Below are 18,266 nucleotides of genomic sequence, written 5' to 3' on the forward strand. Positions count from 1 at the left end.
TCTCTCCCCCCCCCCTTACCCGTCTGCCCAGTATCTGGTTGATGGCTGCGCTCTCCTTGAGCGTGCACTCTGCCACCACTTTGGCCCTCATCTCCTTCATGTAGAGCATGAACGCGTTGAGTGGCTTCTTCACGTGTGGTTTCTTTTCCTCCTCTTTTTTTAGGGGCGCGGGAGACTTCCTGCGAGAGACAGAGAAGAATCCCAGATCAGAGAGAAGCTGAAATATCAAGAATGCGAAACCCAGAGTCTCTTTAAAGATAACGTACAGCTACAGACAGAAGTTCTGCAGCAACAAGTAATGAGCCCTGCTGAACAATGTCATGTTAATATGTGGAATTACACACCGCTTTGTAGTTTTCCCAGATACTTAACCAAAAACTGACAAATAGAAAAATACAACAGTTCAAAATCTAATATGAAATACTGTACTATTATTATGGCTTCCAGTAGACTTTTACAACAATTTTGAGGTTGAATAAAAGATCTAAATTCTGTTCATTCATATGATGTCTCAATCCTAATTCTAGGTGATGCAAAACTTTTGGCCAGAGCTGCATTGTCCAACTGCTTTCTTTTCATGCACTATGCAGGAACGCCTTTACAAAATAACACTTATTGGAAGACCAGCCAGTTTTCACAGCTATGGATGTCATTAATTTTTTTTTTTAAATCAGTAAACACACACAATGGATTGCCCCAGTGCAGAGCGTCGGAGAGGTTCCAGGTGCACAGAAAACGCTGTCGATAGCACTCCTTCAGTACACAATGCTGGGTCCTGCCCCAGCTCGGCTCTGTGATCGGGGTGTACTCACGGGTGCATGGAGGGGCTCAGGTGGCCCTGGTTGGGCTCCTGCTTGATGGCGGGCGAGACTATGGCAGGGTGAGGGATGCCCGTCTGGTGAAGACTGTGTGGGTGATGGGACACCATGTGGGGGGAGAAGCGACTGGACACCAAACTGTGGAGAGAGCAAGAGAGAGAGATGAGAAACTGGAATGAAACCAGTAAGAACACAGAGAAGGGACTTCAGCCCATTAATGCTCTTCTGGGTTAAAAGCAGCTGATTGATCGGGCCTTCAAGGACCCTAACCCTAAAATGCAGGAGATGCCCTAGCTAAATAAACCACAACAAAACTGTAAACAAAAATCTAAAACAAAATCTGCAATGCCTGGCGTACAGGAGGCACCAATTAGCTTACTGTTTAAAAAAAAAATGTTTGTTATTTTCTATCTCGTCTGTTTTCTTGTGGAAAGGTTCCAGGCATCTCTGCAATCGCAGGTCTGAGTGACCTGCAATTAATATTTCAGGAGCTCTGCTTCAGAACTCTGTGCGCTCTCCACCACGCGTGGAATTAACAGTAAAATCAGCATCGCCGCTTTCATTAAAACGAACAGGCCAGGTCCCAACCCATCTCACACAGACAGACCCGCGGACAGGACCGAAATTAAAAATAAAACATGCAGAAAATGCAATTAAAAAATCGGCAGTCAGGGCTTTTTAAATGATGTGTTTTGAAGCCGGGGGAGAGCAGGCTGACAGACTGGTGGAGGGAGTCCTACTGGGTCAAGGGAACACTTAAGATTTACACTTCAGAGAGAGAAAAAAAAAAAAAGGAAGAGAGAGAACAGAACTGTCAGTCTCCTTTCCCTTCCCGGAGATGTTTCATGATTCTCCATGTTGTTTTAAAAAATATATTAGAATTAATGTGTGTGTGTGCGTGTGCGTGTATTAGGACAGGACAACCTATTCTGTCAACAGCTTTGAGAGGCGTATAAAATTCAAAACCTCAAATCTAAACCCTACATAGGTGTACAGAAAGGAAGATAAAGAAGAAAGGAAGAAAATGAGCACAAGGGGGAGGGGGGGGGTGCCCCTCCCCCCCCCCACGACCACTCCCCCCAGCTCCGACACTCACCTCGACATGGACGCATTCATTGCAAGAGCTGGGTAGGGGTGTCTGAACCCCCCCGGAGGTATCGAGTACATGGGCTGGCCCTGCCTGAAAAAGACCAGGAGAACCATAGTGAGACAAACTGGAATGAATCTGGACAACATTCCTACTGCACAGCAGAGCGCCAATCCAGCAAAATCGCTGGCAGACGCTGAATCAGAAACACACTTTAAAATCTGGTTCATTTATTTATTTTAAAACAAAAGAAACTCGATGAAGGATATTGCGAGAGACACTTGTTGAGAGGTTTCATCTACCAGACTGTCATTTAGCATTACGCTAGGAATAAATAAAAACGACTGGGCAGTAAGAAAAGGCCGTCTCCTGGGGTTTGTCCTGCCTGGGATCGGCTGTGGCTGCAGGCACAGCCTCAGGCCAATACAGCCCCCAGGGGGCAGGAGGAGAGCCGCCCCCTGCACTGGCTGTCACTCAAGCGTCATCTGCATTACCAAGCTTTCCTTCTTAGACCTGCCCCCCCCCCCCAAAAAGAACTGCGAATGAATTGCGACATGTTTACTGCTACAGCGCTGACAGGAGGCTGCCAGAAACAGCACAAGCACATTTCTCAATGCTGAAAAAAAACACGCAGTACAGGGCAAACCAAATCACAATGTGAAATACAACACACCCTGGACTCCTGGCACATTATTAAAACACCTAAAAAAAAAAAATAAGACAATGTATTCCTGTATTGGTTTTGATTGTGGTATTACTTCAATGCTAATCTATGCACTGCGAGGGGTTTGGATTCTGCAGTAGGGTTGCAGCTTGTCGTTCTGGACAGTGAGAACAGAAGGAAGGAAGGTTTTCTTACTGCGGTACCAGCCACCCCAGAGGGTGCGGGATCTGCCCCACAGCGCCGGGGGACAGCGGGTAGTAGGGCGAGAGTTCTGAGGGGTGGGGCGTCCTCGGGATACCTGCAGAGGGGCAAAGGAAAGACAGAATAGGGTAACCCTGACGACAGACAGAGGCACGAACACACACAGACACAGCATTTCCAAAGCACAAGGCTGTACAAAAGCAACTTGACCAGTTCACACCCCTCCCCCCCCTGCGCTGCAGATCAGCCAACTTCATCCATTGGGTTAATGCATTTCCAAAGCACAAGGCTGTACAAAAGCAACTTGACCAGTTCACACCCCTCCCCCCCCTGCGCTGCAGATCAGTGACGTTTGGCAGGTAGCAATGGAAGACCACGGCGACGTGGCTGGCACAGAAGTCACTGTCGAAAGCACACCTGTAGGTGCCCAGCGTGCTCCACACCTGCTTGGCCTCATTCTCGATTGTAGAATGCCATGAATGGTATGCTATTCCAGCCAATCTACTTTGAGGAGAGCCCTGGCAGAGTTTACTTGCTGCGGGATGCTGGGTGCCATCCACGCCAATCGCCTTCAGCCGCTACCCACCACAGCACTGCAGCCCCATGTGTGAACAGATATTTCATGAACATGGAAGAAGTGGGTAACAAAGCGGGCACCATAGAAGGGGCGTTCCTCGCTGAGCCAGCCCACAGGTGCTGCTCCATCCAGCTTCCAGTCTCACCTGTCTTTGGGTCGATCTCTGGAGAGAGGTGGGAGGGGGGGGTGCCCGGGGAGAAGTGTTCGTTGCTGTAGGTGATGAGGGGGGTCAGGGGGTGCATGTGGTGGGGGTGTTGCACCACCGGGACCTTGTTCGACTGCCGGGAGAGAAACGAGAAGAAGAGAGAAGCAAATCGGCGTCAACGACAGGACAACAAGCACGTTTAAAATTCAAATAAGTTTAGTCGGCATCCAGCAAACTCTATAAAGAATAAGAACACAGAATATGAAATGATGAAACAAAAAAAAAAAAAAGACAGCATTTCCGGTAAACTTCCAGTTTAATTCTTCCTCAGGGGTTTAGACATAAAAAATAAACAGGATTTAAACTTTGTTCTATTTACAAGTCTGCTGGGTACAGGAAACTGAATTAGTTTTTTTTTTTTTTTTTTTTTTTTTATTTACCCACTACTTAAAGAAAAGAAAGGAGACGCCCCTGTACAAACACAGTCCCAAAACCACAATGACTTTTCAGTTATTTGTAGTAAACAACACTGGAGTGTGTGGGAGGCGTGTGTGATGCAATCTGGAGACAGACCAAGGAACAGTGGAGATGTGGGGCGGGGTGCCAAGAGCAGCCCTGGTCATTACAAGGAGGAGAGGACTGGAGACGTGGAGAGAGAGAGAAAGAGAAAGAGGGGGGGGAGAGAGAGAAAGGAGAGAGAGACAGGGCAGAAAGGGAGGGAGAGAGAGAAGAAAGAGATGGGGCAGAGAGGGTGAGGTCAGGTTTTAAAATAAATTAAAAAAAACAAAAAACAGACCAGCGTCATTAACTCAAGCCCATCAGAAAAAAAGATGTTAAAAAAAACACTGGCAGTCATCCATAACTAACACTCAACAACAGAGCTAAATTCAGAAATACCAAAAGAATATTAAACTCGAGTTTCTAAGAAATGCTGGGCACTCTGAGAAACTCAAACCCTGCAGCGGTCAAAACAACACTGATTATAAAACCAGGTCACGACTGGAGAACGTGGTAATTTCTAAACCGCAGGACGATGTCGCCTCTAAACACGCTAGAAAAATATGAATACAGCCCATTATCTCAATGCTCTGTGACCGACTGTACCAAGGATCTCCTGAAGGCAAGGGAAGCAAAGGGTTAACCTCGCCGCTCAGCCCGGGTTTCCAGGAGTTTGCCAGAATGCTAGCAGTCCCTGGGTGAGAGGTGCATGTGCAGATGATAACAGTAATAGCCAGTGTCTCTCTCTTCATTACACAGTGTAAAGCAAGGCAGTGGTTTCCCCGTTGTCAGAGCTCTGAATGAGACGCTTGTTCGGGCCGGAACGTCACATGGGAGCAGAGCTGGAGAATGGAGGCTTGTTCCTTAAAAAAACAAAAAAAGCAAGAGCTCTTTAAAAAAAATATTTTGAAGCGGTGGCTTCTTGTTCATCCACGGGCCGTTCCACAGAAGCGTGCTTTATAAAAAAAACGTAATCATTCGATTCAAATTGATTTTATTTTACATAAAGAAATTAAAAAGGGTTTAGATAATGGCAGAATGGTTCAGGGATCGGGTCTGATGTCTACAGGAGCGAGTGCTTGCAACGGTGCTGTCCTTTCTTGTAGTTTTATGGAATTTGAAATGATGGATGAGACGCGTGTAAAAACAAGCAATATTTAAGAGGAGATGCTGAATTGAAGCAGGAGAGTAGAGGAGCACTTCTCAGCGTGCAGAGAACGGGTGTTCAGTGATTGTTCCGTGATGGCCCAGACACAGAGAGAGAGAGAGAGAGAGAGAGAGAGAGACACACACACACACACAGTGTCCGTCAAGCAGATCATGGAAATTAATCAGCTCTTTTGCGCCCCTGAGCGCTCCCATTGTCTGTAGGAGAGCTTAAAGGGAAAGGAAGAAGAGAAACCCCCAGTTGTTGCTTCAGCTTGAGCTAATGAGTGTACCTCGTTTAAATAAGAAAGAAATCCTGCAATCCCCACCCCCCCCCCCCCCCTCCGGGTCCAGGAACGCAGCGGTGTTTGTTTCCGAGATTCAACCCAATCCATAAAATGCCGGCGAACAAAAGCAGGCAGCGGTTCTGAAGGCGTGTGCACTGATCTGCAGGCTGGAGATCTGGGTTTATTATTAGGATCCGTTTACTCATTTCTTTTGGGAGGGATGAACGATTCCACTGTATTGCTCACTAAATGGGGATTCTGTTTTAAGCTTGGCACAGAGTTTGACTTTCAAATCGAGCGAAGCTGGCGCAATCAAACGACTACAAAATTTGAAAAAAGTATCTTATGCAGATGAAGTACAAATTCCAGCAATTAGAATCTGAAGTCTATCATTCCTAATTACATGAACACGCCCCCACCTTAAACCATGACGTGCCACGGTCCTCATTTGAGGGCAGGCTATGTCATTTTTAACACATATTTACAGGTCACTTAAATGTTCTCTTAAAACTGCTGTTATGATAACTTGTCTAATTTTGTTAAGCACACATGTAGTCTAAATGTAATTCTGCAGATACAGCCCAGAGGCATTTATAATGCCTCAATATAAAATAATAAACCAAACCCTCAAAACGATCCATTTCTTGGGATGACAGGTTAAGCTTCGTAGCCGGCGTGAAATTTCACTGCTCCGATTTATGGGTGCTTCTAACAGCCCTCAAAACAGGACGGAGCAGTTTGTAGCCAAAACAAAAGGATTTGAATATTGATGGAGAAAAGGAATTTGGTATTTAATGGGTTTAAAGGTATTTTTGCTCAGTCTTGTGTTTCCTGCAGGAACGCGAATTCCTCTCACCAGTTCGACAAGCGGCTCCTCCAGCCAGCGCAGCGTTTGCTCAGTGACTGCAGGTTAACGGGTTTGAATACCAACACACAACCTTCACAGCATCCCCGTTTACACTGCGAGAGGTCTCAGGGACGCGTTTAAAAAAACACACATTCCTCTTCTAAGAGAGAACAGAAGGCTGTTATTTCCTTTTCTTATTGGGTTAAATCGTCAGAAGCAAATCAATCGATATATAGATCGAATTTGATCAGCGATTGCGTATGTGTGTAGGTATCACTGATATTTAAATGATAAAAACGATAAAATCACCCTGAGAAATAACCCCACAGCCCATTGAAATAACAGAATGGTTTGTCATGAGGTTTTGCGTGTAATAATGGAGGCTGTGTGGTCCAGTGGTTAAAGATACAGGCTTGTTCACACGCCCTAGTCTCGTATCTTGTAAAGCGCTTTGTGATGGTGCTCCACTGTGAAAGGCGTTATATAAAAAAATGAATACATTTGAATACAGTTCAATGCCTTGCAATTAAGACCACTAACTGAAGCTACTGCAGCACATACTGTGCATTCGATACCAGCTGGTTTTGCAATGGTTTTACTTTGACCATTTATCAGATACCTATCCCAGTATCTGGGTGTTATGTTGTTACCACTAAGAGGCAGCACTGACACCCCCCCCCCCGAATCACAGAGCAGTAACGAAAGGTGTCAGAAACTCACTACAGGCTCCACAGCTGGACACATCTGTGCAACAGCAGCGAGCCGTCACAAACCCAGAGTCGCCGCGGAGCGAATTAGCGAGCAGATCGCGTTACAGCAAAACACAAAAGTTCACCAGCGCCAAGAGACGGATTCCAACATGTCTATTGGGAACGTACCAAAACAAAGAATTCGGGCTCAAGCACTCCGTCACGCTGCCAAACACAAACTGGGATGCATTTTCAGAGCAGGAAACAAAGAAAAAAACAGGGAGCGATATTCGTACCTGCACTGCATAACCAAAAAAAGGGATTTCATTTAGCTTGCTATCAAATATTAGAAGCAGTTTCAGGAGGGAATGCAGCTTTTCTTCTGGGGTTAAAAAATAAATAAAAATCAGCAAAAGATTGGATATCCCCTATCATGAGTAACAACAATAACTACTAGGAAGTATCTAACATGTTGAATCATAACACTACGATGAATGAGCGAGCTATCTTCTGCATGCAGTACAGTTAACACATTTTCACTCTAGTCAACAAAAAGACCATCCCAATGAGACTAATGAGACAGCCAGAGCGCTTCAGGGCGGATTAGCACAACCTAATTAACTGGCATGCAGACACTAGGCAGTCCTAAATTAGGGTTAATCCAGGTCGTTGGGTTCTTGCACTGAAACAATAAATTCAAGAGCGTTATCTTCCCTAGTGCTGTGCAGTACTCAACAGTCTTCAATGTTCAACGATTGAAGCTTTAAATGATGTTGTGGCTGTACCTGGAAATAAATCTCAGGCAGGTTTACAGCAAGCGAGGAGTTAATAACCTAAATACGAGATCTACAATTGCAAGGGGGGGGGGGTTCATAATTCATCATATAATCATTTCATGCAGGGCTGGGTAGCTATGTAGCAGAACACTGAGGGATTCTTAAAAAAACAGATGAAGGAGATTTATGTCCTAATCTCATCCGTTCCACTGCAAAACAAAAGATCATAATTCAAAATTACCCCCCTCCCTAAAAAAAAAAAAAAAAAAAAAAAAAAAAAAAAGGACAAGAAGAAATGGATCAAGCCAGTACCCCCCTTCTCAGACACCCTCAGCTAAGCAGGACTAATCAGGTATGGGACATCCTCGCACAGGTGGGTTTGGGGGCCCGCGAAATCCCTGGGAAAGCTCAACACTGGGAATCTTCTTTCTCTCCACAGGCAGCTAAAAATAAATCGCGGTGGTGTCACCCTGAAGAACCTCCCCCGTCCCAGAGGGAATGACAAAGATCCTGGGTGTTGCCAACACGAAATAGTATAGTGCTTTAAAAAAAAAAAAAAAGTATTACCAGGCAGGCTACCCCCGCAAATCTTGCGGTCACTCTCGTTTCCCCTCTCACTGCCTGACGGACTTAACCCCTTCACTGCCGTCGCAAACCCACAGCCTTGTTAGACCAAACTTCAATCGAACGCCACAGCATGTATACAGAAAAAAATATTTAATACACAAATATTTTACCTGATGCTGTACAGCTGTGGCCAAAAGTTTTGCATTTCTTAGAATTTTAAGCAAAAAAAAACAAACATAAAATTTAGATCTTTAGTTATCCTGCATTCAAAGACAACAACATTGCAAAAGAGTAGCGGAAGCCAAAACAGTAACACAGTATTTCATGTTGGATTTAGAAGTTTCACATTTCGTTTTTCGTGAAGTATATATAAAAAATATATATATACAAAAGTGGTGTGTAATTCAATATGTTAATGTAACATTATTCAGCAGGTTTCATTCAACTTAATGAAGCAAAAAGGAGTTCATTCTTTAGGGCGAAGCAAAACTTTGGCCAGAGCTGTACTCTTACTGCTGTAAAAAAAAAAAAACACAAGGCTAACGTCTGACTTACTGATTTCAGAAGCAAAACCCTCCTAGCTCTTGAGTTTGGCCAGACTGCTCTCAGCTGTAGCTGCTCTGGGCAGCTCTAGGTATGGAATGGGCTTTAAAAACTACAGCACACACCGAGCCTGTGGATCAGTGAAACGCAGCAATGAGTAACCCGGGCCACAGCACAAGGGAGGCTGTGCAGATTTCACAAAGTCACACCCGCTGCAGAACAAACAAAGCTTGTAATCTGGTTCCTTGCGAAAAATCAACAGAGCTGTGTGTGCCTTCGATTACCTCAACATGCCTGTCAATCAAGCACCTGGGCTCCGTCAATCAACCGACTGGAAGACAGCTCACCTGCTGGAAAGCGTGTAACAGAAGCGAACGGTCAAGCGCGATTCAGCATCGCAAGAGCTTTATCCAGGGCGCTATTCACCGAGCTAAAAAAGTCTAAAAAAATCTGCCTCAAGTACTGTAACCTGATCCGTTTTGCATTTTTCTGTATTTTTTTTAGTGCAGAATTCATTAGCATCTGGGCTGTGATAGACACGACTCCCCTGTTCTCCTGCCGGCGTGCAGTCTGATGTATTGAGGGGCCAGCCTCTCGGCGGAAGTGTTCAGATCCAGTGAAATGCTAACCAGCCCTCTGCCTCTCTTAGCACAAAGCCCTGCTAGGGCCCAATCCTGACCCAGGCGGGCTGGGTCGATTTCGCTCAACACCCATTAACAGGAGTATTTTTATGATTTAATTTTTTTTTTTTTTTTACTGATTTGCCGTCTCCTGACGACTTTATTAAACAAACAGTCTGCCTTTATTATGCTTTAAACCGTCTGCTTTTTATCCTTCCGTTGAGATGAGTTTCAGGGACTGAGGCGTTTAAAACCGCTTGTTTATTAATCTGTAGCACGACTAGGAATGGTTCTGAACAAATATTTAAAGACCCATAATCTAAAATTTGCCTTCTGCTTATCCCTGTGGAAAAACACCACAGCTAATATTTGCCATAGATTACGCAGGACTCGGGAACACAATACTAACTCCACTCCTCCTCTCTCATTCTCCGAGCTCAGTCTAAGAACAAACTCTTTCTCTCTCTGGAGTCCTGGCAATCACTTTACCAGAACCCAGACCTTCTGCCAAACTGTGCACTAGGAAGCAAATTCCATAACTTCCCGTTTGCTGACCGCATTACTTCTTGTGACTAATCCCTCCCCTCACCCTCCCTCAATGAGTAGACAGAGCAGAGCAGTGCGGGCAGAGGGCAATAAGACAATAAAGGGATATTGTGTTGGAGCTGGAACCCAATCAACAAAACACAGGCAGGGAATGCGTGCAATCTCAGAGAGAGAGAGATGCAGCCAATTTAAAAACAACAAGGTCAGCAGAATTATTTCTCATAAAAAAAAAGTTTTTTTTTTTTTTTTTTTTTTGTATAAGTTTCTGATCAAATATTCTCTTATTGGGTTAAATCGTTGGGCGCAACAAACTGCATTTGATCAGCGAATGCGTACCCCAGTGTGTGGAAGTCACAGATATCATACACAAAGAATAACACTAATAAAGTTGAGTAGCTGATACACGTTAAATCATTGCACTACGATGAATGAATCGTCTATTCTGCGGAGAGACGCACAAATTGTGCTACTGCGTGAATGTTAGCGTGTAGCAGATGTTCTGCACAGTGGGAGTCACAGACTAGGTGACCATGCGCTGCCGGACAGTATGAAGTAGAGCTGAACAGCAACCCTTCAAACTGCTTTGTAAGGAGGCCCTTTCTACTGTGGAACCAGTTATATAGCGGCAGGATCATGGCTCCCATTCACCCCATAATGCCATTCCCATATAAAACAGTAAAACACACAAGGAGTGCCGTGTGGGAATTCTCGCTCCCGACGACAGGATTTTCAAGGGGTAAACGTATACAGAACTGAACTAATCAATAAACACATTCCTCAAACTCTGAACCATCGTTAGAGTTAGGGTTAGGCCAGTTTTGAAGCAGGCTGTGGAAATGGTTTGGAAAGGGGGGGGGTCCCCTGATTCTCCGAGCTGATCTCTGGGCAGGTGAACCCCAGGGGTTTGCTTGAGCTGGCTAATGGGTTTCCAAGCTGCAGTGAGTGACAGGCCCTCGCCTTACCCCTCTGCAACACAAACAAACAGCAACTGGGAAAGTGAATTCATCCCTTCTGCAGCCCTGACAGGCCCCTGGGGGGGAACTCAAGACCCACTTGGCAGCCTCAGGCAACAGGATCTCAATTAAAAATCCAGACCCAGGCTTCACCCTGGCTATGGCCTACTGACAAGTTATGAGGGACTGTCAAATCTTGGGCCGTTGGCATTCTGACAATGGGTATGAACTTGATCTATACACCACTAGTCCACACTGCTTCCACCTCCCAGCGCCTCAGCTGGAATTACTGAACCAGTTTTAAAAAGGGGGTGGCCTGGAGGAATCCTTGAGAATGGAAACCTGGAAAACCCAGTGACTTATTCTTCCACTGCTCCTTCCCCTCCCAGAATTCACAATCAGGAAACCCAAGGAGTTGTCGTCGGGGTAAGATCGAGAAACTATACACCACTAGTCCACACTGCTTCCACCTCCCAGCGCCTCAGCTGGAATTACTGAACCAGTTTTAAAAAGGGGTGGCCTGGAAACTGAGAATGGAACCCAGCCCTGACAAAGCTCTTTAAGCCAGACAATTCTCCTGCTCCCCCCTCCCAGATTCCACTCAGGAAACCAAGGAGTTGTCGGATAATTCGAGACTCAGACGTCCGGCGGCGGAGGGATTTGGTGGCTGGGATCTGGGGGTCAACGTCTGACCCGTGTCATCTAAACAAGAGGCTCTGGTTACAGTGCTGCACTGGGACCTCCTCTCCAACCACCCAGTCCCTCAGCTCCAACCATCAGGCCACACTGCTCAACTGCCAGTCCCTCAGCCCCAACCGCTAGGTCACAGTGCTTCCTTCCCAGTCCCTCTCCTCCAACCACTTCGCCACCCAACGTTAAATCGCTACACAACGCTGCCCCTCGCAGCAAACCCAAAGCAGGCAACAGTAGGTTTTACAGTAAAAAGCAACGCCTGCCCTCTGCCTTGCTGAATAACAGCATTTACAGAAAAACTCCAAGTGGAAAGAAAATGCAGCGAAGTATATGAAAGTGTGCTGTGAAGACGCAGGGCTGGTGTACTCACCAAGTGTCCAGGTGTTGATGCCCTGGAGTCCTTCAGTCCGGCTGAGCCGGGAACATCGAGGAGCGGCCATTTCATCTGCAGGTACTGCGGGGAAGGAAACAGGCAAACAAATAAAATAATGGAATGAACAACGAGAACAAAAAATGATTTTTAACAATTAAAAAAAGGACAGTTCTAACAAAACATGAACAGCTCGTAAAAAGATGATTTAAAAATGTGTTTTAAAAGCAAGTGTGAAAGAGTATCAAGGAGGAATAAAAACTAGCAAGACATTTAATACTAGAAACCGTCTTGCTAGTTTAGCACCTGAGATTTTGCGTTGCAGTCCAGCGTGCCATACAGCAGGTCTATGGGAATACGAGAACGCAGAGCGAGCTTTTTAAATGGCACAGCGAACTCCATGCCTAGATCTCCGAGCACTAAAATAAACTGCTACACATCAGCCTTTACATAAGACACAAACTTTCATTTTAATGAAAATAGACACCCCCTCCCCACCTCCCAAAAACCCAAATGCCTTGCATGTCCTGGCACTCCGCTGTCAATCTGGAATGAGCTTGTGAAACAATGGGAACGGTGTGTGTGTGACAGGCAGCAGCAGGGATTGTGAAATCGGTGTGTGTCGAGGAATGTTGCACCGTGGGACCACAGCTGTGTGCTGCAACCCCACCAATGAGATGGGGGGGGGGGGGGGGGGGGGGTCTCTAAAAACAGCTGGGATGAAGTCCCAGCATGCACCAGGGGGACAGGGGAGGCAAGACAGACAATGTGATCCAGGCACAGGTGGAGAGACAACCGTTCCACCTACCGAGAGCCTGTTAAAAAGCCGCCACACAACGTCCGATCAGTTGGTGGGGGGGGGGGGGGGGGGGGAGTTGTGCAGCAATGCAATGTTTTTAAGGTTGCACGCACTCTCGACTAAAAAGGCAAATCTTTAAATGCCTCAAGATTAAAACAGTAAGGGCTCAGGAGTGCAGAGTGGCACGCAGTAACGTCACAGGGAAATGCACACTGCCAGCTTTACACTGTGATCGGTGTTGTGAATGGAAGACTTAACCAGTGTGTGGGCACATCCGTTTACTGAGAGACAGGTCTTTGATTAACCTCCAAGAAAAAAATTTAATAAATCCTGGATTACCTGATGTAACCTCAGGCAGGGTGTAATTAAGCAATAACATGTTTTCTGTGCCGATACCTAGTTTAGTGTTTGAAGAGACATTTGAAAGGCGAGAGAGACGAACGCGTTGTCTTCTTCCGTCTCCTCAATAAACTGCAACGGGGCAGCTGCTTTGCACCCATGTTTTTGCAGCATAGGAATGAAAGTCAAACTAAAAACAAAAATGGCGTGAGCCGAGAACAAAGCACTTCAGTTTGTTGCATTTTGCTTGCAGGCGTTGCGAGACAACAAAAAGCACAGGGTCACAGAGTTAACTTTGAGGGGGTGTGCACGTCTGTTTTCATTCCTTCGTTTATCACAAGGAAGGAAGTTTGGAGAGGGCCCTGGGTTAAAAATGGAAAAGACATTAGAGCAGAGAAAATAAAACACACACACACTAGGTCTGTGAGCAGCTTGTTTCCGGACAGCTGTGACTGAATAAGTTAAACAAGGCCCACGACCAAATCAGAGTACCTCAACTAACCCAGGCCCTCAGCTCAAACCACTGGCTTCCCAATACTAAAAATGAGCCACACTGCTTTCCCCAATCCTTCAGCTACATGGCCTGGTACCTTCCCTGTTCCTCAGCTTTGCACAATCCTTCGATAAACTATCTCAACATGTATGAGACTTCTGGTTGAGCAATTTGTCAAACAATTACATTTCTTTAGGTCTTAAAACATAATCGAACGTCAACTTTTACAGCATTGGACGGCTCGGTTTTAAACTACTGGCCTATTGCTTACAAAAAGACACACGGGGCAGTAAGACACACGTACACTGAATCAGAGTCCTGAGGATGAAGCGACCAGTAAAAATCTACACACTATAATCAGATCTAACTGCTGCCCTGGATTAAAATACAATCCGTAGTGAGTAAGCTCTGGAGAGAGGAAGACAAAACTGCAAGAACACATCGCATAATCCACGCCCCCAAAAACAAACACACACACAGACAGAGGGAGAACTATTCTCTACTTCATCCAGAGCAAGGAAGGAGCGCAGCCAAAATAAACAGCCTGGGGGTCTGAGGGAAGAAAGGGTGGGGGGTATCTATAATACTTGCAACAGATGCTTTTTAATCTGATGCATGCAAACTAGACATTCTACAAAACCACTACAGCTGTGACCAAGAGTTTTGCATCACCCTATAAAATGAACTCATTTCCCTTCATGAAATCGAATGAAACCTGCTGAACTATGTTACGTTAACATACTGAATTACACACCGCTTTGGAGTTTTTCTACATATTTAATGAAAGACTGAAATGGAAAAAACAAACTTGAAATACTGTACCACTCAATGACCCCAAAAAGCTTATCTGGACCGCTGTGCTACGCAGAGCCAGGAATGGCATCTTCGCTCTCTACAGAAGTCACGTCTTCAGCTCAGTACAGAACGCTCCATTAACGTTTAGTCTGGGTGCAGGGCGGGTCTGCTCCCCGTCACAAAGGTTTGAAGACCTCTAGGTCGCAAACGTTGTCATTCAGTTTCAAGTTTCTTTCAGTATTTCTAAAAGGCTGCATTCCCCCCATGCACCCTCAAACTGCAAGGATATCGTGCACCCCAAGCTGCACGCAATTCCTACTGAAATCATCCTTCGCTGTGATAAAATTGCTTCATTTTAAAACGCACACTAAACAGGCGATTAAGACTGGCATTGGTTTAACTAGGCAGAAACTACATATAAAAAAAAAAAGACTGAAGCTGGCTCAGCTTGAGCAATGGGTCTGCAGTGTCTTCTGCACAGGGAAGCGAATGGTATTTATTCCTGTATTTTAATCCCCATTCATTCACTCATTTAGTTATGCATTCTTTTCAGAGTATTTACCCCTGAATCCAATGCAATTCAGATGGAAGGGTCATGGCAGGGAATGAACCACAAAATGACAGGAACACTAGCTGACATCACCTCCAATTCTGCCAATCAGACGACAGTATTGGCAGCCCAGTGCCCCCCCGCCCCTCTTCCCCAGTATCTGCACTGCCCCCATTACCCAGCAAATGGCCCACACAGCTGGATGCAGTAGTTAGCCTCCATTGTCCTTCACCACACCAACAGCTCTGAAAACAATGGGCCCCAGGCCCTTGCATTACAACCCCCAGAGATTACATTGTTTTAGACCCAAGCACACATTATGCAAGCAATTAGCACCTCGGATTCATTTTGCTGGAGATTATACTCTAGGCTTTCAGGCAGAGACAATGCAATCTCCCACCAACCCAAAGTCTATTCAAACTCATTGGGTCCCGGTATGCTGTTAACCAAGGGGCAATCAAAAAGAGGCACAATTGCTAGGCAAACAATACTTTTAATTGGGCTAATTAGCAGTTAATTGGGTGTTTGTATGGCACCGCAGGTTGCACACGTGTCTCCTGGCCAGAGGACCTGCTCCATCTGCCCAAGTGATCTTCCATTGAGACTGCCAACAAAGAATTGAAACAAAACACAACGGTGATGGTTTCAGACTACAATTAAAACGCTCATACTGCAGTGGGCAAATGTATTCAAACACCTCAAGATTTATCCTTTATATACACCGACCTGCATGAAAACCTCTGGGTGGGAGAATTTCAACTTCCACTCAGTAATCTGTAGAAGCAATAGGCACTGAAAATGTTAGACTACTTTGTGCTTTAAATGAGGCATCTTAAAAAGCCATGCATTTAAGCACTACATTTTACTGCTAGCTGGAGACAGAAATGATCGACACAGCCGTTTCCATCATGCACGTTCTCTGCAGAGGAGCACAGCTTCACAGAAACTAGCAGGGCAAGAGAAACGATTCAGCTGTCGAGGACAGATGGATGGACTCTCACCTGGGGCAGGTGAATGCACTCCACAACCCTGGCTGCACACAGCAAGATACAATCAGACTTCTCTTTCACACTGGGGCTCCAGCTGCACTTTATCAAGCAATAGAAAATGATGCACTGTTAGCAATGGTCATAATGCCATCCACACCTCGGTTACACATTGCATGGGGCAGGAATATATTGCAAGTGTCCACTAATGCATGAGGAGGTGAATTGAACAACTACAACGGACCTGACCCCGCGCTGGCCGCACTACTGCAACACAGCCGTTTGCCCTCCTCTCCTATACACAGCCAGCAACAAGTGGGTCAAAGGGCAGCCATCTAGAGTGCTGGGGTTTCCACAGCAACGTGGCCCATTTAGGCCAGGCATACAGGCCTCTTCATATCCACTTTCATACAAAAGAGCTGTTAGCAAAGAGCGAGACACACACACACTCAGGGAGGGAGGGAGGGCAGTCTGGAGGGGCTGCTTTTCAGAAGCACGTTGTTAAAATCCTTCATGAGCTCTCAAAAAAAAAAAATTTTTAAGGTTATGCACTCCACAATGAAACAGCGACTGGGAAAGAACATTTCTCAGGGCTCCCAATCCTATAGGCCAGTGCCTGGGGGGGGGTGAGGAGAGCAAGGGTGGAGCGGGGTGACAAGGTGAGGAGGGAAGAGGTGGGGATGAGGAGGGTAGGGGTGGGGGGTTCTGCCCCATTTCTGCGAGCTTATTAGTGAAAAGGAGTAAAGGTCCGCTCACCTCGAGTTGGGAACTGTGCAGAGCACGTCTACAGCAGCTGAAATCCCCCTTTCACTGTTATTTTATAACGCTGTAGAAATACTATAGTGGTCTGTTTTTGTAAAGGCTTCAGTGGCATCAATGAGCTGTTCACACACACAAAGACAAAAGGCCCTTTTCACTACCAAACGCCGCTTTATTTTTGTATGGCTAAAGGTGTTAAACTATTTTGTTTCTGACAAATAAAAAAAAAAGATCCAAGACAGAATAGAGAAATCAGCAACAGCAGTGCGATCAATGAAACGGATTGAATCGCACCCCTGTGAAACACGCTGGGAGAGAAAGAGCGTCTTGTTTCAACACTGGGGTTAACATTCACACTGTGACAATACAGTCTCTGCAATCCACACTTAATTACTGGAGCTAGCAACCCCTCCACTTCTTATTAATTCAAAGACCCTGGCCTGTATTACACAGTGAAGGCGTTAACCCCCCCCATCTCCAGATTATCCCCAAAAACTCTTATTCACAGCGATGGACAGAAAGTTTAGCGTAGCCTAGAACTTGAGACCTAATAAAAATATGAACCTAATTTAGATCTTTTATTTAAAGACATGCAATCACAGAAACTACAAAATGATAACAAAAGGTCTACCGCTAGCCATAATAGCAGTACAGTATTTCACATTAGAAGAAGTATATGGAAAACTACAAAGCAGTGTGCAATTCAGTACGTTAACGTAACATTATTCAGCAGGTTTCATTCAACTTAATGAAGCAAAATTAATTAATTTGATAAGAGCCCGGTCCTGGAGAGCTGCAGGCTCTTCTGGTTTTCATTTCAAAACGAGCTCTGTTAATTAATTGCACCAATTATTGGTTTAATTAGTCAAGGAGAAGATGTTCCAGATCTTTAGCGATTGACAACGTAAATACATCTAGAAAACCTGCAGGATTGCAGCGGTCCAGGACCAGGGCTCGAGACCCCTGCTATAGGGTGATGCAAAACGTTTGTCCAGAGCCATACAAGGTGCAGCGAGGCATTATGGAGTTTAGAAGAGAGTTATCTCCCTGTGTGTGTCTCTCCCCCTCGAGAGATCACCGCACTGAATCCAGGAAGGGTCTATGAAGACACAAGGTGAAAGCACGCTGCAGAGCTGCCTCTCCCAAGTCTATTTTAAGACCGGTGTAAGCAACGATTTGCAAAAGGCGACATTTTGGAGACAGGAGACACTATTAGAAGAAAAAAAAAAAGAAACACTATTCTCTGGCAAAGGCAGCAACAGCCAGCTTTCTGAAAAAGGTGCTTTAAAAAATGTAAAATAAATATCATAAAATTATTAAAAAATTCAGTCTTGTAATGTAACCACAGTGCATTTGAATCTTCAGTTACACTGTTGCATAAATGCACAGTGCAGCATTAAACATGTTTTAAAAAAAATAATTTAAACTAAACCTTTTTGGCAAGGTGCTTATACAGGAGTCTTAAATTAAAAAAGTTAAGTCAATTTAAAAAAAAGTTTAAAATTGAAGGCATTTGTT

General features: G+C 45.2%; 1 protein-coding gene across 1 annotated transcript in view; it reads right to left on the minus strand.

The window, feature by feature from the left end:
- Positions 1 to 18,266, minus strand: part of LOC121302353 (transcription factor 7-like 1-B) — a 34,854-nt gene that overhangs the window by 2,825 nt on the left and 13,763 nt on the right. Inside the window, exons 4-9 of the mRNA XM_041232271.1 lie at positions 12,028 to 12,111; positions 3,493 to 3,625; positions 2,765 to 2,867; positions 1,915 to 1,998; positions 813 to 956; positions 20 to 179 (exon numbers count right to left, since the gene is read on the minus strand). Of these exons, the coding sequence (XP_041088205.1) occupies positions 20 to 179; positions 813 to 956; positions 1,915 to 1,998; positions 2,765 to 2,867; positions 3,493 to 3,625; positions 12,028 to 12,111 (708 nt within the window). The remainder of the gene's footprint in view (positions 1 to 19; positions 180 to 812; positions 957 to 1,914; positions 1,999 to 2,764; positions 2,868 to 3,492; positions 3,626 to 12,027; positions 12,112 to 18,266) is intronic.

This window comes from Polyodon spathula, chromosome 29 (genome assembly GCF_017654505.1).
Source record: "Polyodon spathula isolate WHYD16114869_AA chromosome 29, ASM1765450v1, whole genome shotgun sequence".
NCBI classification, from domain to species: domain Eukaryota; kingdom Metazoa; phylum Chordata; class Actinopteri; order Acipenseriformes; family Polyodontidae; genus Polyodon; species Polyodon spathula.